At 45.8% G+C, this 20,083-nt stretch overlaps 5 protein-coding genes across 5 annotated transcripts; 4 read left to right on the top strand and 1 right to left on the bottom strand.

The window, feature by feature from the left end:
• Positions 1 to 77: 77 nt before the first annotated feature.
• PAAG_06262 (diphosphoinositol polyphosphate phosphohydrolase aps1) lies at positions 78 to 461 on the top strand (the record flags this gene model as incomplete). The annotated part of the gene is made up of 1 exon (XM_002791951.2): positions 78 to 461. One exon carries the CDS (start codon positions 78 to 80, stop codon positions 459 to 461), a length of 384 nt encoding a protein of 127 aa, XP_002791997.2.
• Positions 462 to 2,332: 1,871 nt separating this feature from the next.
• Positions 2,333 to 3,540, top strand: PAAG_06261 (DNA-directed RNA polymerase II subunit RPB3; the record flags this gene model as incomplete). Its single annotated transcript, XM_002791950.2, has 3 exons — positions 2,333 to 2,392; positions 2,469 to 3,037; positions 3,111 to 3,540. The coding sequence occupies 3 exons, from the start codon at positions 2,333 to 2,335 to the stop codon at positions 3,538 to 3,540; spliced, it is 1,059 nt and encodes a 352-aa protein (XP_002791996.1).
• A 1,978-nt stretch (positions 3,541 to 5,518) lies between these two features.
• On the bottom strand, positions 5,519 to 6,442 carry PAAG_06260 (hypothetical protein; the record flags this gene model as incomplete). The annotated part of the gene is made up of 1 exon (XM_002791949.1): positions 5,519 to 6,442. The coding sequence occupies one exon, from the start codon at positions 6,440 to 6,442 to the stop codon at positions 5,519 to 5,521; it is 924 nt and encodes a 307-aa protein (XP_002791995.1).
• Positions 6,443 to 7,883: 1,441 nt separating this feature from the next.
• On the top strand, positions 7,884 to 9,759 carry PAAG_06259 (hypothetical protein; the record flags this gene model as incomplete). Its single annotated transcript, XM_015845838.1, has 2 exons — positions 7,884 to 8,174; positions 9,448 to 9,759. 2 exons carry the CDS (start codon positions 7,884 to 7,886, stop codon positions 9,757 to 9,759), a joined length of 603 nt encoding a protein of 200 aa, XP_015700064.1.
• Positions 9,760 to 13,972: 4,213 nt separating this feature from the next.
• Positions 13,973 to 14,248, top strand: PAAG_06258 (hypothetical protein; the record flags this gene model as incomplete). Its single annotated transcript, XM_015845837.1, has 2 exons — positions 13,973 to 14,004; positions 14,104 to 14,248. 2 exons carry the CDS (start codon positions 13,973 to 13,975, stop codon positions 14,246 to 14,248), a joined length of 177 nt encoding a protein of 58 aa, XP_015700063.1.
• Positions 14,249 to 20,083: the final 5,835 nt, after the last annotated feature.

Genomic DNA, 20,083 nt, shown 5'->3' with positions numbered 1-20,083 from the left:
CCGCTGACATCCCCCTCCCCTTCCCACCTCCAGGTTACAGCCCAAACGGCGAACGACTCGTCGCCGGCGTTGTGCCCATGTCCCCGGACAAATCCAGAGTGTTACTAATCCAATCCGCCCGGCACGGTGGCTGGGTCCTGCCCAAGGGCGGCTGGGAACTGGACGAAGTGTCCGCCCAGCAAGCCGCCTGCCGTGAAGCCTGGGAGGAAGCAGGCGTCGTCTGCGCCGTCCTCCGTGACCTGGGCAAGATTGCAGACATGCGCACCCCGGCTCAAGTCTCGCAGAAGGCTCCCAGGATCCTGTATCAGTTCTTCGAGGTCCGCGTCGATCGCGAGGAGGCGCAGTGGCCTGAAATGCACAAGCGGAAACGCCAGTGGGTTACATACGCGCAAGCTGCGGCGGCGTTGGCGTCTCGACCTGAGTTGCTCGATGCGTTGAATCGCAGCTCTGTCAAGAGATAGTTCGAGTCGAGCCCCTTACTTAACAGCCTCTTTTTCAAGGCTTCCCCGGCATTGACCTTGGGAATCGTCTCTAATATATATCTCTATTTATGATCAATTTTGGGAATTTTTTTTTTTTTGGGTCTTGGCTATTCTCCCGATTATCCTTTCCAGCACGCTCTGCATCTCTGGTTCGATCTTGAGGAAACTAGGTCGATAATATTAACGTCCCCCGCTTATCGCTCTCACAATCACACGTCTTGGCGAACGGCACGCACTAACAGACTCACTTAATGGAAAGACTCTATTTAATTGAAGGAACCCATGGCCGTGGGCAGTACTGATGATGATACCTCGATGAATCTAATCCCTATTCTTTCCCTTTCCCATCCCTCTGACCTCTCCACATTTTCGAGGAAGACAGCTTGCCGCAAATGTGTTCCTGGAACATGAGGGAATATTCTTAACCTCCAGCAACCCTTACCCGTGATAACATTTTGGAACACACACAAGACATATTTTGAATCTATCGTCTCCATCCTACAAAAAGTCACCTACTTTCCCTTTGTTTTCCTTTCACCACTATCTACAGTCCATCATTTCTTTCCTCTCTCTTCTCTTTCCTTCTCCGCTTGCGAGCATCCAGGAATATTATTTTCGGTCGGTGGGTGGCTCATATAGATATTTCGGGGGCTATAACGCTAGAAACACATCCGTTAATCGTGGAAAGTTCCCTTAGGCTCATGGCCTGATGACACAGAAGACGTTACAGGAAAATTTGATATGCTTCGCCTTGCAATCATTCTTGTTGCAGATCAAATGGCCTTCACATTTTCTCCTTACCTGTCTATCCTTCCTTTTCCCTGCCCTCCTCCTTTCACATTCACTTTTTGGCTAGCTAATCATCCCACCGGAGGTCTCGGAAACTTCGATTTGGTCTTACTTGTTTGGAGCTAGAATTGGATTGGTGCCACTTTTTAATCTCCCATTTAACATCCCTCTAGACATTTTCTTTATATTGACCCTTTTTTTTGGGATCATATGACGGACTTGGGTGCCTCTTTTCCTTGTGTCAATCTCCCAGTTTACTTAACCCCATTCCCTTCCTTTCATATAATCTTCTCTACTGCTCCTTACTTTCTGGCTGCGTTTTGGCTTATGGTAGACCGTGGGCGGAGATGTGTTTTATGAACAGCGGTACAAGGAGAAAAGGAGATGCTTCTGCTTTTATTGTGCTTGGAGCTTGCATGCGTTTTTTGTATCTAGGGATACGTATTCATTCGAGAACTGCTGGATCTAGAAGAGGACGGAAACTGCATTTTTATTCCCCTTGCTATTTTAATAAAGTAAAAACAGAAAGTCAACTGGTGGCATATGCGGGAATTATTGATTATTCAATTTTTCTGTGATTGTTGGTTGCATTCTCCGGAGAGGCAAAACGTCTAATTAAACGGAGGGGGCTTGGAAGGGCCAGCCTGCATATTCATAATTTTCTTGCTATTTTGGGATTTGGGGGTCATATAGTTGGAATATTAGTTATTAGAGGAACGGAACAGAATAACTAGTTAATGATAAACTCGTTGATACTCCTTAGTTAATAGTTACGGCATTTCTTGAGTTTGAAAAGAATGGCTCGGCATCCGGAGAAATAATTCACCGGAGTCACAATGCACTAGTCCCAGTCAGGAATTCTCGATGATCAACTTAAAATGTCTATACATTTGTACAAACAGCATCAGAGCTCTCCACTACCACTCTACGGCTTCTCACCACCAGAATCAACTGTCCAGGTACTTCTACCAGTGAATCCTATTCTATGACAAGGGAATAGGAAGATCTCAAGGACCGCAAACTAGGGAGAAAAGCCAGCCTTCGTGCGGCCTCCCAACACCATGGACTACCATGATGAAATGGACATTGAGCCCCAAGGGCCTCAAGTCACAGTTAGAGAGGTATATATCCCGCTCTTCAGAAAAATATAACTAAATAACAGAATCCCAGTGCTAACTCTCAAAAACACACAAACAGGCAGAACCCAACCGCGTCGATTTCCGCCTCAGCTCCGTTGACCTCGCCTTCGCCAACTCCCTCCGCCGCACCATGCTCGCCGAAATCCCCACCGTCGCCATCGACGTCGTCGAAATCGAATCCAACACCTCCGTCCTCCCCGACGAATTCGTCGCGCACCGTCTGGGCCTAATACCCCTGAATTCCAAAAACTGCGACGCGGACATGGATTACTCGCGCGACTGTGATTGCGAGGGAGGGTGTGCGCGGTGCATCGTCATGCTATCGCTGAACGTGCGCTGCACTGGGGAGGACGTTATGAAAGTGTATGCACGTGATTTGATTATTGTAGGTGATAGGGCGAACGAGTGGGTGGGAAGTCCGGTTATTACGGATGCGGAGGGGAAGGGGCCGGTTATTTGTAAGTTGAGCAGGGGCCAGGAGCTTAAGATGACGTGCATTGCAAAGAAGGGGATTGCGAAGGAGCATTCGAAGTGGGCGCCGACGGCGGCGGTGGGATTTGAGTATGATCCGCATAATAATTTGAAGCATGTTGATTATTGGTATGAGGAGGATCCGGCTAAGGAGTGGTATGGTTTATTTCCATTTTTTCATTCAGTTTCTTATTTTCCAGAATCCATAGCTTAACATCTACATATGCAGGCCCATATCCCCAAACGCAGAATGGGAAACGGCAGCCCAACCTGACATGCCCTTCGACTACGACGTGCAACCCTCAACTTTCTACATCGATGTTGAAAGCATCGGCAATCTCGAACCCGATGCCATCGTCCAGCAAGGTATTACGGTCCTCCAACGCAAGCTGGCAGAGATCATCTCCGCCCTGACAGGAGCGGGCGATACGGATCGTAATGGCACAAATATGAACATGAACGGCGTCGATGAGGATGGCGCGCGCAGTCCTGATGCGTATGAGCCACCTGAAGGGATGGATGGTGGCTACACGGCCTATGCGGCTAATGGTGTTGGTGGCGCTGGTACAGTAGGTGGAGGAGGTAGTGTATGGGGTGGTGCTGGGGGTACGACACCTTATGGGGCTACGCCGTATGGGCAAGGGTTTGGAGGGTTTTAGAAGATGGTGGTTTGTTCTTTCCCGGAAAAAGCTTCCTGTCGGGTGTCTGGGGATTTATAGGTCTGTGGTTGATGGATGTTGGGGTGGATGGGTGAAGGGAATAATGCAAGGTATGTACATGTATATGTAAGTACGTGTACACGACCTATTGCGTAGTTGGGGTGGTATTCCTCAATTGCGTCAGATTCTGGACTATTTTCGACTTATCTTCCTTCCAACATGGTATGGGTATCCTGGTCTCGCTATCCTGGACACAGTGCCATGACGTTGGCACTCTATAGGAGTAAGAGGAATGATTTATGAACGAAGGTATGAGAACCATAAACGGAGGCTGAAAGGAAAAAGGGAAGATACGAAACCTTTGCGTCCACCAACGTTTGTCTATTACAGCCCCACCCTCTCACACACGTGAGCAAGTTTACGTGAAAACATTAACGACAGGGAATACGAAGCTGGAGAAGGATTTAAGATTCAGAAAGGCCTTTTCAGGAACCCAAAATGGCATCCTTTTACATACACATCTATCGCAGGCATGCCTTAGGGGATTACTTGCTTGATCGAGATACTCTTGAGAAACAGCACCATTCATAGCTTTGAACCGATCTACCCCCTCCGCCTTCCTCTGCTTCTCGCATGATTATTACAATACCCTGCCGACTATCAGTGCAGCCAATTCGGCCAACAAACACTCCAAACCGAAAAGCCCTCTCTGACGTCATCTTCATTTCACGAGCCCGCAGACCTAAGTTTCTTTTCCGGCTATGAATTTTTCTTCTCTTTTCCCCTTTCTTCTTCTTGGCTGAGTGTTTATTTTATCGTGTTGGCATTTCCTAAATGGAAGTGTTTCATTTCATTTCTATCTTTCTTCTTTTATTATGAGTACTTGGACTGCGTTGAACTAAAATGGGATGGATTGGTAATGGGCATCGGTGCTCTGTTGGTTTGTTTTCTAAAATTTTATCTTGTACCCTCTTTTCCATGAATGGTGAACTCTGTTTTCTCGACTCCTGTCCTTTTTCTTTTGGCTTTTTTTTGCTTTTCAGACGTTGCAGCTCTCTTCGCCTTTTTTTGCCATTTGGGCCGTGAGACGGGGCGGGTTGAAGACTGGGATATATGTAGCAGGCAGCCGGGTATAGATTTGATCAGATTGGGTTTGATGTGTATCATAGAAATTAACATATGACTGTCAACAGATTATTCTTGATACTGAATTTTGATAACTCAGCCCTCCAAAACTAGTGGAGGAATCGTAGGCGCAAAAGAAGGAGTGTGGTAGGGACGAGGATGAAGCTGAAGGAACGAAACTGGAGATCTCAGATATCAATATAAACGAGAATATTACTTATCAATTAAGTTTAAGTGAAAATAAGGGACAGACAATGGTAACATTATTGTAGCATCTATCTTGATCCTCCTCATCTAGCTAATTGAACGTGGGATACGATTTAAGAATGGCTGGAGAATGGGCAACATGTGAAGAGTGAGCTGTACAGTTTTGTATTTCATCAACAAGATCCTGTTGAGGATAACAAGCTAAAGAGTTCCCTTCCAAAAAACTGCATATAATGAATAAAATAGACAAGGGCTTGAGAGATTATCGTCTGTAGCGGGAGGTAGGGAGGGATGATCCAACTCTACAACAGCCACCGCTCTTTATAACGTCGGTATCCCAACGAATGGCACTACATATACAGAGACATAACTCGACAATCGCTTTGATAAAGAAATATTTACAAAGAGGAAAAGAAAATATCAGAACCAAAGGCAGAGGGTGAGTATGATGAATAATAAGGATAAAAACTCGAACGCTCATCATATGCAAAGCCACTAACACCGGCGGCCAAAAGAAGTGGGGGAATTATGATATCTCCTAAACAATCTTCTGCTCCCTGAGAGAAAATATGAGGACAAAAATATGCCCTCGTACAAACCAAGAAAAAAAAAAAAAAAAAAAAAAAGACAACGTAAAAAAATGACATCACTCCATAAGCTCAACGGGCGGACGAGCAGTGTGCACTATAACGCGATTCGCGCGCCTCACCTCGGTAGTAGGACTGGCATCCATTTCAAAATCAGAGACCTCGGTCCCAACCGACGTATCCTCCACCATAACCGCAGGCAGATGCGGGCTTCCACCATGGTACTCCGGATCGTATATAACTGTACTACCGCTGCGCTGCCTCCCCTCTCTACCCGCAGACATTTGCCACGTACTCGAACGCGGCGTTTCTTGTTCAGTTCCGAAAATATTCACGTCCGACGATAGCGACATAGGTGTATCGGGATCCTGACATGCAACGGCCTCAGTCATACTGCTGCAAGACCGGTCCGCCCGGATCGAACCCAACCTGCCCAGTGCCTCTGCCAGATCAGCAGCATGCACTTCTTTATTGGGGGGTTCTTCGTTTCGCATCATCCAGCCATGAGGCGGGCTTGGTGGCGGGCTGATGAAGAATTGTTTTTGGAACTTGGGCGCTTCGAGGAGGTTTCGTTTCCGGCCTGACTCTGCGTCTTCAACTGGGGTATTTTCGCCAAAGTAGACTCTGGCACGTACACTTTTGCCTAGGATGGCTTCGCCATCTAGTACCTGGCGGATTCTTACGGCCGCATCGATGGAGGTAAAAGAGCAGACTATTCGACGGAGGGAGGGGAGTGGGGAGAAAGAGTTTAGTGGGGTTATCCGGGATATTTGGGCCTTTATGGCGTCGAGGGAGGAGGGTTGAAAGAGGGAGAGGTCATGAAGGTCGGTTATTAGGAGGGTATTTGAGGGTGGTGATGGTTGGGGGGGGGGAGGGATGTTCGAGAGGTCAAGATAGAGGGGTTTTCGTCCGTGGCGGGAGGGGTTGTTTGCGGCCGAGGACGGGGGAGAGGAAGCGGTTGTCGTTGAGGACAGCGGCAACATCGTTACTTTATCGACACAACGCGCCAGTTCCGGGTTAGAAAGATAGAGCAGCTTTCGCAGGAGAGAAGGAATTGTTTAATAAGTAAATATCGAGAGTCCCGCTGCGGGTATTTTAATCCTGATAACAGAGGGTAGGATAAGGCTGAGAAGCGCCGTAAGTTGATTTGACAATACGGTCCAGAGACGGGACCACGTACAAGACTTGGGAAACGCAAGAGGCAGTCCTCGATGACTATCTACTCCAGTCCAGAGGACAACTTCGGAGGCTGTAGTGAATGTTGCGGATTGTGGATGTCGTTGTAGTTGTAGCAGTAGCTGTAGTTGTCTGATAAATATATCCAGTCGGCAGAGCCTCCGCTTACCCAATCAGGGACTCCCAAAAGCAGCCTCAGGGCGCAGCAGTGGAATTTACGACGACTCATGGAACCGCCAAAAACCTATCGCCAAAACCTACCACCAACAATAACATTGGAAACGGCTCCAGGAAACCCATTGCTGAGCCCCAAAGAGGCGAGGGCTTATTAACAAGATAATGCTCACCTTTTCGCGGATGTTTTGACCGCTTCCCGGCCCCACTGCCGCTGACCTTGACGGGGTACTATTGGGAGCTACCGCCGCAGCACATCGCCCCTGAAACGCATCCAGCCTTGTGGTAGGTTTTGCGAGGTATTCACTCCGCGTCGAAATCTTGTCCTTCTCACGACTGCGTAATCATTGTTGGTTTGGCGCAGCACTGGTCTGAGACCTCTTTTGGCCTAATGGGTGTTATCAGTTTACTCTCATCTCAGCAACTAACTTCATGTCGATATCTTTTGACCATGTGCGTGTCTGGGTCCTCGGTGCAAACTCCGCCCCAGAGATGGAGTAACACAATAGCAAAATTAATTTATTCGCCACCCATACAGTAAGTACATTATACTTTCATCTCCACTTTGCTTCTGCCAAGGTTGGATCCATTTAGACTGCAGCAGTTCTCTCGGTGAGCATGAATTGAATTAGGCCTTCCGAAAAGCCTATAACGTCTTAAACTCCCTCCTTGCTTATTTCATCGGTTATAGCTAACTTACCGTTATGATTTAAGGACGTTTTATTATTCTTCTTGGAGGGGACCAGCAAAGTATATGGCAGAAAGAGGGTTGTTTCATGTTGATCCGCCCCACCCAAGCTCCATCCACACTTTGGCAGAAGGTTTTTATTTTTATTTTTGTTTTATTTTATTTTATTTTTTTTTCTGTGGTGGAGAATCCTAAGCTCTTTCTGGGTTGGCTGCTTTGCTGCGTAGAACAAATTCATGGGAAATGTCCGTGCTTTTGTCTCTTGACAAAGATGAGGACTAGACTGCCTAACCCCATCAAATTATTCTAAAGTCGAAGCGAATAGAGGAGCTTGAACGAGATTGCGGATTGCATTTTCACAACATCTCGTCTCAGGCAATGATCGAATGGTATTTCCGCGTTGCTTGTCATCCAATTGCCTTTTTGAGGCGCAAGAGGCATATCTCCCTCAGAGTATCTACGTCCCTGTTTTATATCGGCCGGCCAACTCCGTTTCTCCCGGTTTTGACAACGGTTTCCCTGTCGTTGTACGGCATCGCACATTCTCTATTGAGAATCTCCTGAGAACCCTGGCTTGTATTTGTGTTTCCCAAAGCTCCTTTGCGGAAATGGTTACACGGTTCCAAAGAGAGTCGCACAAAGGCTTCGCTACAAAAAGACCAACAGAATCCGCCTTGGTCAAGCTGTTTCTCTTATGCACCTTACTCGTTCCCCATTGAAGCTTCCGGACAAATTGAAATATGTCCTGAAGCTCATTTTCTTATCTGGAAATTATCTCTTCCCGGAAACCTCAATATCGGTTTCTGCACCTTTTCATCTATACAATGATCAAGGGGGAGGGTTTAAATCTCCCCCCCCCCGCCCCCCAAGATGTTCCCGCTTAGAGGATACCTACAAAAAATGGCCCTGTTTCAACTCTCCCTAATCCCTTTGGGAGATAAACTGTCACATCCATGGATATTTTTCCTCTTCGTGTATGGCTAGGTTTAACAATGTGTGCAACGCCAGCATGTCTGAATGTATAGCACGGCCAGATATATTGTCACTAATGGCCTGCGAAATGCGAATTCCCGCAAAATGCAAGAGGGGGGAAGGCCAATGTAGTTGGACAATGCAAGATGCAGCCCTTGTCGTTAAAGCTTGATTTGGCTACACAGAGATCACCTTTTTCTTCCCACACTCATTGCCGTTTCGACGCCAACCTCCGTGGTTTCCCATAGGTGAGAAGAGCTATAGTTCTCCCAGTTCGCTACTCTACTTCTATTTCTTCTCGAGTCCTACCACCGCTACTTGAAAAATTTTCCAGCTTTTATTTGTTTTCCCTTTGAACTCCCAACCCTGTTATACCAATGGAGAATGTCTTCAAAATTAGGCTTCGGCTCCCTATCAATGGTGCAATCTGTCCACTCCATCCTCGTTCTTACGGCAAATAATATCCCCTAGGTATATACTTTCCGGGCGCGAGGAATAAAAAGTTGTCTGGCCGTACAAAACGGACCATCACCGCCCCGGTCATTCTCCTGCTTTTGGTTTGCTATTTCCAGGGCCCGTATAGCGTCTTAAATAGAATATATCGGTCCATAAATTCCTGTTCGAGACATCCCCGGACATGAAGATAAACATATCCATCATTTACCTACTTCTCCCATCTATCAGTCACTCACGGATATCATCTAGTTATATCTCACCTACGTTTGGAACAGTGAACCAAATGAAGCTATATAAATGAACTCTCCAAGAAAATAAAAGAAGAACCCCGTGCAATAGATACACCCAACAAGTATATATCCTTATCTGCCTGCATCACCTACCAAATCAGGACCAAAGAAAATCCGAATCGATCAGTATCTTACTTAACTCCACACCACCTAACCCCGAACTCCCTCAGGAAGGAGAAAGAGAAGGAGAAAGGGAAAGAAGAAAAGGGGAAACCCACCATGTGCAACAAAGCCTACTTCGTGCACAACTGCGGTCACAGAAGCTGGGGCCCCCTCCAGCGCTGTGGAAACAGATACGTCTGCCCCCCTGAAAACACCCTCTACTATCCCATTGAAGTCGACAACCCCTGCCGCTTCTGTCGGCCTCGCCGCCGCAATGCTTCGTCTTCCACTTCTGGTGCTGCTGCACCTTCTTCTGCGCCTGCCAACAAGACAGGTTGATGCCGTCGATGTTTATGATCGTGTCGTCGATAGTCAAGTTGCAGGATTGATCCCGGATTGTGCTGGGGAAGTGTCTGGGAAGTTGTTTACTTGTGGCTATTGATTTTGGGGGGGGGGGGGGGGGGGGGGGGGTGGAGGAAAGGAGGAGGAGAGGATGAAAGGGCAAGGATTGGGATATTTTCGACTGCAGTGTGACGTCCTGTGACACAACGGTGATTGTGAGGACATGGGGATTGTTTCTTATTTTTTCGCCTCTGTGTTTTCTTGCCTTTGGGTAAAGGGGCGGGTGTCGTGGGTCTACTCTCGTTTGGACGAAAGAGGTGCGTGGCCTAGCGATTGATTGACTTCATTGCCGATTGTGAATGAGCGTTTCTGTTTTTGGCGAGGTTTGTCTGTGGTTTCCCCGTTCCATTCTCTCTCTCTCTCTCTTTTTTTTTTTTTCTCTCTTTAGCTTTCATATTGAGATTTTCCACGTCTCTAACTCAAGAACATGTGCTGCCCTCGGTGTGGCTCGCGGATACTCTCCCTTCGGTAGAAGAATCACATATATGAGAAAGCTCCTACCCCATATCATGTATTCTTTTACATTGTTTTAAATTGCTTTTTCTTTTGTGACGTTTGTGCTTTTCCGCTGTTATAATATAGTAAGGCCAGTTACACTCCTAGTTATTTACGCTCTTTATTTGCCCATTCAGAAGAGATATACAAAATTTCATTAGCGTTTCTGCTCAGATTCTGAAATAATTTCAGATCAAACTTCACATATAAAACTTTCACTTATGGGGGTGTATTTCTGTAGCGCTGCTATCTATCTGTATTAATCTTCAATATCAAGTCTTCATTCAAACATCAGCAAATTTTCAGTGATGACTGTGTTCTGCTCACTGTCCACGTTTCATCTTTGAAAGCTAGAAACAAATATGTCCCCTGAAATAATAGCAACGCTTTCCTAGAATGATGTTAAATAAGACCGATACTTCGATCATCTAGGGATGAGCTGTTAAGGGCTCTGATTTCCATCCCCTCTATCAATATCTTTCATTGGTTTCAATAAGGAGCTAAAGCCATACCTTGACGGGCCGTGTGGTGCAAAAAAAAAAAAAAAAAAAAAAAAAAAAGGCACACTGATGTGAAACTTCTCTAACCAACTAGTTTATCTATCTATGTGACGGTGAACTGCAATACGAAGTTCTGCGACACAGGGAAGAGTTTAGATGCAGGTAAAACAATAGCAATTGCCCCGTGGCAGGTGAACGAACACCTTAGTAGAGATCAAATAATCAAGTATTCATTTAGCATGGTAACAGAAGAGGAGGCTGTGAGCTTGAATAAAGAGCACATGAAGAAGAAAAAGATGATTATGGATTTTATTAGGGAGCCCTAGGGGTTTAAGGCTGGGAATGATCTGTTTCTGGGACAAGCTTCTCTGAAAAAATGGTATTGCATTGTGTCAATTGCACATTGTGCATTGCCTATCAACCTATGAAGGCCAGCCGATAGTTATTGATCAAGGGCCATATTTCATATCAATGGACGTTCAGCTAGACGGCACTGAATCTCCATACCATCTGTAAGAAACAAACCACCGAAATATTACTCCCGGTTACCCTTTTCTGTGACGCCGGGCAGTCAGCGATTCAAAAGAAGCATTGGAGATAGGAGAGGTCACAATTCCAAGAATTTCCCATGCTCTTCTCCTCGTGTTTCAATCTAGTTTCAGGCACAAGAGCTAGATATATCTGTAGCGACTACCGGTAGAACAATGGCGATGCATTGGATTAAATTTTATACATTTGGATACATTCAATTGGAAATATTGTACCTGTACTGTCAGGCTCTGGATTTATATTTGTGGCATATATATATATATATATGTGTGTGTGTGTGTGTGTGTGTGTGTGTATGTGTGAGACTATGCATGTATGTATCTCGTCGCGGTGAAGGTTGCATCTCACAGAGAGGAAAGGTTAGGAAAAAGGCCATGCCATGATGAAAAGGGTTGATATTTGAAGGGTTTCAGTATTCCGCAGCAGACTGAAGAGAAAAACTTTCCTTGAGAGAAGGAAAAAAGTAAAATAGGTAGATCAGTGCATTTTGCCCCTTTTATTCTTCTTCATTTGTTTTTGAGAAGCTGAGGGGTAATATGTGACGGCTGCCAATAGCACATATCATGCGCGGCAATCGACAACGGCTCAACGTTGAATATTTCCCCTGCTTAGCTTTGAAAAAGAGTTTGTCTAGAATTTTCGGTACTATAATGAAACACATGAGGACTCAGTACGTTCCACGTAATGACTCCGAAGGATCCGGACCCTATCGTGATTCATTATTTACCAAGTCAGTCAATTAGTTACAGTTCGCCGGTAACTGGGTGAGGGGAGAACGAATGCGGGGGAACTCAGGGCTAACTGTGACCCCGCTTTAGGCCAGGTAAAGAGCTAAGTTTATCAAATATGTTCAAATTCCTGGGACTTTACATTTGCGCTGGTGGCTATGGCCCCCTCGCCTTCGCCAAGCTGCAAAGAAACTAGCAGTCGGTTGGTTGGATTGTGGTGGTAGGCACTTTTATTAGGCAACTAAAGTCTGTTTTTGAAACATGTAGCTTCAGCACTTTGGTTTTAACTAACTTCAACTAAGTTCTTTAACCAGAAGTGCCCAGGCAAGTTGAACGCTGCTGGCAGCTCCGAAGTGTTGTCTTAAGAGCCGCTTGCACCCCAGAGGCTTCTCAGCCTAACTCCTCCTAATCAACTTGACTCTTGAACCTGCCAGCCTCCAAGGATGATGGCAGCCACATGGAACAGATGCATAGGAACAACGATAGGATCATTTTGGACGTGGCCTTTTCTCATGATCCTGTCGCCTTTTATTCTCTTTCTTCCGTGCGAGCGTTTGAACGCAGCCGGAACCGGGCATTGTTCACAGCTTTGCGATCCGAGAAAAATTGGATGTATCCTCACAGATGCTACCCCTGAATTAGCCGTCAGCTTATCCCTGATGCAGCAGGGTCAAAGGTACGCGTGTCATCCTGGTTTGCATGGGATGGACTTGGATACTTGAAGATGTTCATTGGCAGACATGCATTGCCAAGCAGCCCATATCCTGGCAGCCAGTGCGCTTAACTAACTAGTTAGTTACTTGCAAGTTACTTGCAAAACTCTTGACATCGAAGTCAGAAAAGGGACCGAGAAGAGTCGAAATCGAGGGAGTATTTGGCTACGTCATGGCTTTGGATCACCAGCAGGCTGTTTGCTTGACCACGAGGCTTGCATGTAATAAGACCCGAGACTGTAATCAGCTTTACCCGGGTTCTGTTCCAGGAGTGTTTCAGGATCAACACATCCATGGGATATCCTGGAGCAAGTGTGCTAATCGAGCGACTGGAAAATGGCTGTATAAGCAACTTTCAACGCTTTAAATAATGAACATCGATAGCGGAATCCAGGTTGTGGACAACAGCTTGCATCTGTGCTACAACTTTGCCAGATGCACCAAAGTCTCAACTTCAATCATTCCCTCCTATCTGCAAATACTACAAGCAGAATCAAAGCTCCCATAGGTGGCCCTAACAAATGCCGAAAAGTGGGATGTTGAAGGCTTGAAATCCCGAACTAATAGTCAAAAATCAAATGCGCAGAGTTGCCCTCATCATCACATTCTCTGCAGCTACGAAATACAGTAAACACCCTTCCAGAAGTTCGTTCCCCTTGGCGGTTTTTGTTCTTAGGGATCAGGCTGTTGTTCTGGTTGACGGCCCTGAAATTCCATGATGCAGCAGATTAGTTACTGCTAATTGCTGCTTTATACTCGACTTCAATTCCTCCTTCGAGAAAACAGAAATTCTGATAACTTATCGCTGAGCCCGAACAGAACCGCCTTCGTGATCATTGCAAGTCCGCATCACTTGAGAGAACTTATTTGTAGCTGTCTTTTTGAAACTCTGGGGTTTATATGTAGTGTTCTACGTCAGAGTTGGACAGCAAAACGCTTCCAAGTAATTCGTCAATTTGGATCTTTGGCTGGTGTCCAGAGAAATGTATGAGTTTGTCATCAACGGATCTTCTTTCATGATGAGATCGTGTTCCAGAAAGCGATAACTAGTTATTTCAACCAGGTGAGTCTTAAGCGAAGGCTAGGGGCCATTTCTTCAAACTGCGGAGTTAAACACTGCGCTCTCCTTGCGAGATCATCTGTGGTGCATGTCCACATTACGGAGCATTTTCAATGCATATGATCTATGTCCCAGCTTTCTACGGATATACACAAATTTTTGCGAAATCCCGCTGTCAGGCAGAGTACGTAACTGTTTGCAAACAACAATGTCGGTCCTTCACCTTCCGCGGATTACATGGTGATATTCATGGTTATCAAGGTAGCCAATGACGAGGTGGAAAAGTCGTATTGTAACATTTTATTCTCCGGGAAGCTGACCCCCATCGTTTAAATTTAGCACAAATCAGGCCGACTGGAACAAGCCACAGAAATATCAACAATCAGACAATTGTGACGAGCGTGCAGCACCTAACGAAAAGAGCTCCAGCTCCAGCTCCACACCAAGCCATCAAGTTGCCGGTTTAAAGGAGAAAAATTGCTAAACAAGGAGGAAAGATGGCGCAGGCGGCGGCGGAAACATCCGGTCTAGGAAGCAAGAAACGTATTATTGCAGGAAAGAGAATATCACCGGGAGCGGCAGCGCAAATAGGAAGAGGCAGCCGTAAGAATCCCACTTTCAGGCTTCGGCGCCCTCTGCTGCTGAGCTGCAGCTAGTCAGGTTAGCAGGAAAAGGGAGAGAAAGTGCTATACTTTCATACAGATACATGCCGTTTTAGAGATATGTGTGTCTCACTCTGTGCTCCGCGACGGTGGATGAGAATTTAAGGCGTGCTGATCGAGAGCATCCATTACTCATTTTCTGCTAGCCATGAACAAATAATTATAGTAATGGCAATAGCAAGTCGTGGACATGTTGGGTTATCAAGGTTAAGAAGGAATCCAATTCGCCAATCAGCTGCCGAAGATAATAACACTCTTTAGCCAGCTAATGACATCTACTAAAAGTTCAATTATCCAGATGGTGCACAGAGTCTACTCGGTCTTAGATACAAAAGGTAACCTGCTGCTTACTGGATACTACTAGGGATGTAAGACAGTGGAAACGCCATACTTTACTTCGACTAGCTGAATTATTTTGAAGCGTTGTCAGCCGGATAAAAGGTGTCAAAATGTAAGTGACATATCAATCCTCCAAAGAACCAGCCAACTAACATAACTGGCGTGGCACCAAACTGCAAATACATGTGCATCTGAGCGTCGCCAATGTCCCACGCAGGGCCGATCATCCTACAGCTGCCGGGGTTGGGTTTTTCGGTCTCGATTATTAGTTAGAGGGAGTTCTTAAAATAGCCAATCAGCACTTCTCGAAGGCCGCGCCCGACCTGAGTGGCGCTGTGCGAGACTCGGGAATCTCGCTCGAAAGCTTAATGAAATTCCCCGGCGCCTTTTAAATCCGCAGTAGCCGGGACTCACTTATGCTGGCATAATCACATACATGCATGTATCGCACAGTCTTTCGTTCAGAAATGACAAGTATCAATATACTGGTAATCAAGCATCACAGTACCATGGGGATGCCCCTACACCCACAAGAGACTCGTTCAGACGTGGGATCATTCAATAAAAGTCCCACAACAGCACAATCCAACAGTTGAAAAAGGATAACAAACGCTGGCTCGTCCAGTAAAATTGTGGAGTTCATTGGATAACATGATGACGTCATCGGAAAACAAGGAGGAACCAGAGGTATTGCGCCGCCGAGTCCGGGGGTGTTCAGGGGTTCTGTTGCAACAAGTTTAGGAGCCCTTGCAAGGGTTCTCGGATAATTCCTCATTCTCAGTTGGATGGAATCACGGATTCGGAGACCAAGATCCTTCCAGTTTTATAAAATTTGCTTTGGCTTCTGCAAATACGGTGGAGAATAAAACCTGATTAATTGGTGTATTAGGTCCATATATCCCTACCGACATACGGAGGGGGTATCTATCTCCTTCATCCCGAATACAGCTGTCGTTTGCATGGTAGCCGGGATATGCCCACGGCTAGTAACTCTGCTGTTAGGACCACGTGGGGACTGGGTTCATCCATCCATGCATGGATGGGAGAAAGATCAAGACGGTGTCGAGAAAGGCCACTTACCAACAAAGAAAATACAACAACTAGTATTAAAATAGTAATAAAGAGGGGACAAGAGCCGAAGATAAAGGCAAAATTTAGCTAGGGAGTTCTTGCTGGAAAGACTCCGAGCTTAGTGGCCACCTGTCCCATATCCACATCGTATCCGCGTGCAAATGCTGCTGCAAGATCTCCGCACAGAACTTAATGCTGTCAATTGACATTCATGAATGAGATGCAATGGCGTAGCATCTCGAGAGCCTCTGTTCAAGGTTATCATTGTTAGCCTATCCCTGCCAGACGCATCCGCGATCCATCTCCACACTAGAAGGCCAGCACAGATGTTATGAAATTGGAAGGACTTGGTAAGTCAAGAGCCTGATGCAATTATTGAATATATTTTGTCTTGAACTTTGAAGAGTGATACCACAGGCAATTCCTCAGCATGTCAAAACGATCTTTCCGACTCCCTGGAGGCCATTAGGAAGCTTCAAAGTAGAATTAATTTCAGGATAACTGGCATGATCCATTTCTTTGCTAAAGAAGCAGGTATTGTCAACAGCAAAGAACCACAGCCAATGCCAAACGGATGCGACCTGCATTGCCTATTTGGCTTTTGGAGCTGTGCTGTCTGAGTCTAACCTAGAGTGAAATCCAGTTTAGTCAGGCTAGGTTGAGTTTGGATGAGCAAATATAAACCTGTGGTGTATGTACTTGGTCGGGCTTTGGAAGACCCTCATCGTTGTGTTAGAAATTGGAGTTATTATGATGCCTCAACCGCCGAGTTAGCCCTGTAACAAGATTATCATATTCAGTAGCGAAGAGTTGAGTATCTCAAACAGCAGTACTATGCAAGGCTATTTGAAATCATAATAGCAGCACAAAGCCAGGAATTTTTCTTAACATCTGGCAAGAAGTTTTCATTGTCCGAATTCATATTCCCTGGTCCGATAAAGATCACTAAATGGAGAACTCAGTTCATCCAGGAGGAAATTGTATTTAACCAAATATTAAGAAGGAACCATAGGAGTTATCTATTAAGAAGACTGCAGCAATCTCCCCGGATGTTATGCTCAACATCTCAAAAGCTCTGTGTGTGTGTGTGTGTGTGTGTGTCTGCCAGGCCAAGCGCTGTAGGTAAGGAAACATGTTGCGCATTAGGGACACTGAAAGTGTAACAATAAGGGAAAATGGCAGTCATAGCAAAGTTTCGATGTCTGAAGTTCACGGGGAAATTTTTGAGCAGTAAATCTGAACGTGCTCACCTAAGATGCAAGCGAGTGAATTAGTGAATTCTTGACGTTGTAGGACCGTTTTCACTATAGGTCGCCAGTTGCTAACGTATTTCCGCCATGATTATCACCATGCCATCTCCCATGGGCAGAAAGAGAGGTTGAAATAGCAAATTACCACCAACCGAATGCTTCAATAGGCTGTCGATTCGGCGTCTCCTTTATCTGTGTAGGAGAAGCTAATACAGGGCAGAGAAGGCGTTGATGCCGGTTCGTAGACGTCCACAGCGATGACCGTCGACAGCACGGAATAAGAAGGGAAAAATGTAAAAGATAAGAACAAAAAATTGCCGGATCCAATGTTACAAGCAGCATGTATTCGTCGCAACATCTTCTTGTCAGCTTTTGGGTTTACCTCTCTCCTCTGTCCAATGAGGTGAGCTGCACCGATCAAGGATTGAAAGGTTCTAGTCCGGGGGCGACCGATTAACTAGCGGCTTAGCTCCACGGAACCATTTTAGAAGAAAGCTGCTCCTAATAATAAGCGTTTCGCAACCGCATTTTCTCCCTTCTTCCCCGCTTTTCGTCGTTTGGACTACCTTACTGACAGCAAGTTTTGCTGCAAATGTCGCTTTCCTTGTGGCAAAATCTCCGAAATGGGCTGTGCGGAGCGGGGGAGTACCTGAGATAAGAGTCCGAAAGAGTAAGAAAAGCCCCCTAGGCCGAACCCTCCATAGACCAGGCAGCAGCTAGACACGGATTCGACGACTTCTCCAGCTAGGTATTTTTGGCCTTGTGGGATGCGGTCTTTCTCGTCTCAGCTTGGGTGGTTTATCCGACATAACAGGAAGAATGGGATTATTTAGAAGTACTCGTACGGAGTATGTTGGTCGTTATTTGCGGTGAAGGGAAAAGATGTGGTTCCGATTATCGGTCTCCTTGAAAGCGGGCCTCGTTACCCCATCGCACAGCATTATGATAGGACCGATCCCATCTCACTCCATCCCTGGTGTTCATCTGAATCATCGGAATGGGGAGTTGATCTGGGTATTAGGCTGATGTCGAATTGATAGGCTAAAAAGCACCCGCCGATCGTCGACATCTAGTTGAGTCGCATCTAGATCATAGAGATATGGCACATCATGGAGATTTGATGTCTATTAATTACGTTGCCCGCAGCTGGAGTCCTTGGAATGTCGAGGCGTATCAGACTTGAAAGAGAATTTGCAAGGCTATCGATAGAATGTTGATTTCCTGCCTGGTGGAATAATCCATCGAGCAAAAAGCAGCGGCTACGGATGATGGAAATCATAGGAAGAGCAGTTATCCCCCATTGCAGTGCAAACTCGACGCCACTAGACCTATTGAAAACAACAGAGCTTCCAAAAATTAGTCCAAACCTTCAATAATTGGGAATTGAGAGGGTAGAGCCCATCTCGTGCAGCTCCCTTGGTCTGTTAACTTGTGAGTAAGCTGATGGCTGGAGAATAAACGAGAGGCCGTGAGTGAGATGAAGTCAGCCATAGAAATGGATTCCTATCGCAAACATGGACTTGTCAGTGTCCGACACCAGTTCGAAGGGTTTAGCGTCATCTCTGAATAATGCCGAAGGAAAGTTCGCCCTAAAATTCCATAAAAAGATCCCACTACTGCAATGCCGTGTACACAAGCACCGAATTTATGCCAGGGAAGTTTCGATAACACCCTGACCTGACTCTGCGACACTTCTCGCAACATTGACGATACGAGGTGATCATATGTGTACAGGTATTTACTTCAAATGATTCGAATTACCTTAACGATACCAGCTGAAGAATGCTTAAAGCAAGCTCTGCTTTGCGTCTTTCGACGATGTTGTTTTTCATGAATTGTGTTGAGAACCCGTCAGAAGAAGAACTAGAGTTGTGCCAGCGATCAGACTCAGCTTCGTCCTGGTAACAAGAACCCATGGCTGAATTCTCGAAGATCTCTAGTGAATGAACTCCTCCTTCAAACAATCGAGGGCACTTCAATTGTAGTTTTGTCGTCAGGCTCTGGTCATCCTAGTAATTCTCCACCGTCAGGAATATACCTGCTCAGCGATCTTTGCCGCGCTACCTGTCTAGGGGTTGAGGACCTTGAGAGCATTGGATTCGGCGACTAACGTAAGTTACAGACCAACTAGCGCCTCACCGACCGGAAAGACAGTATTTCCAAACCTCACGGAGCGGATATGTTGCTATGAGTAACTGAACAAGCTTTCCAGTCGATCAAACGTGGAGAGCGCCAGTGTACGTTCTCAAACTGCTCAATGGACACGATCCACTACGAAACGCTATAATTGTCGTTTCTCAACAATGCTAAGAAGTGCTGTAGGTTTGTATTGAACTGAAAATGATACAACATGTTCGCTGCCCAAAAACAACTGAGGTCAAGGAGGGAGGACGGTAAAAAACAGTTTTGTTAGTGGCATACAAAAAAAGTTGACCTCCTTCAACTCAGGACATCAATGCCAAATCCAATGGAGATGGAGACTTGTTTAGAATCCCAAAAGAGGGAAAGGGCCCATTTGGGGAGAAGGATTTTGAGGAATCATTGAAGTCAGAATCGAAGTTTGAACCCGAGCAAACTGCAACCTGTGTTTAGTTTGATAGCTATTATTAATTGATGAAACTTATCAGTCGATGCTTTGCCATGTATTCCAAGATAACTCGCCTTGGTTGGTTTTAGTTGCGGGGAGACCAAGTTCAAAATAGGATTGGTGTTTTGGATATGCACTTGGAGTATAGCACTCTGCTTTCCGCCTTGCAATTATTCGCGATTTTTCGGTCGTTTTTCCGAAGCCAAAATTAAAAAAAGAACAAGGGGTTGCTGACTTGCTTCAATTATTTGTGGCTGAAAGCTAGACTTCGACCCCACAATTTGAAGTCCACCCTAATTTGTGGTGGACATGGACGTCGTTTCAAGGGCTGCGGTATATTCACGTCAAAGCCTCAGATCCCTACTAGTATGTTGTCTCGAGTTCCCCAGCGTCGATTTCTCCAAGGTTGC

Source organism: Paracoccidioides lutzii (genome assembly GCF_000150705.2).
Source record: "Paracoccidioides lutzii Pb01 unplaced genomic scaffold supercont2.17, whole genome shotgun sequence".
Taxonomy (NCBI): domain Eukaryota; kingdom Fungi; phylum Ascomycota; class Eurotiomycetes; order Onygenales; family Ajellomycetaceae; genus Paracoccidioides; species Paracoccidioides lutzii.
Note: the sequence above shows the minus strand (reverse complement) of the source record. Positions and strands in the feature narration are given on the sequence as shown.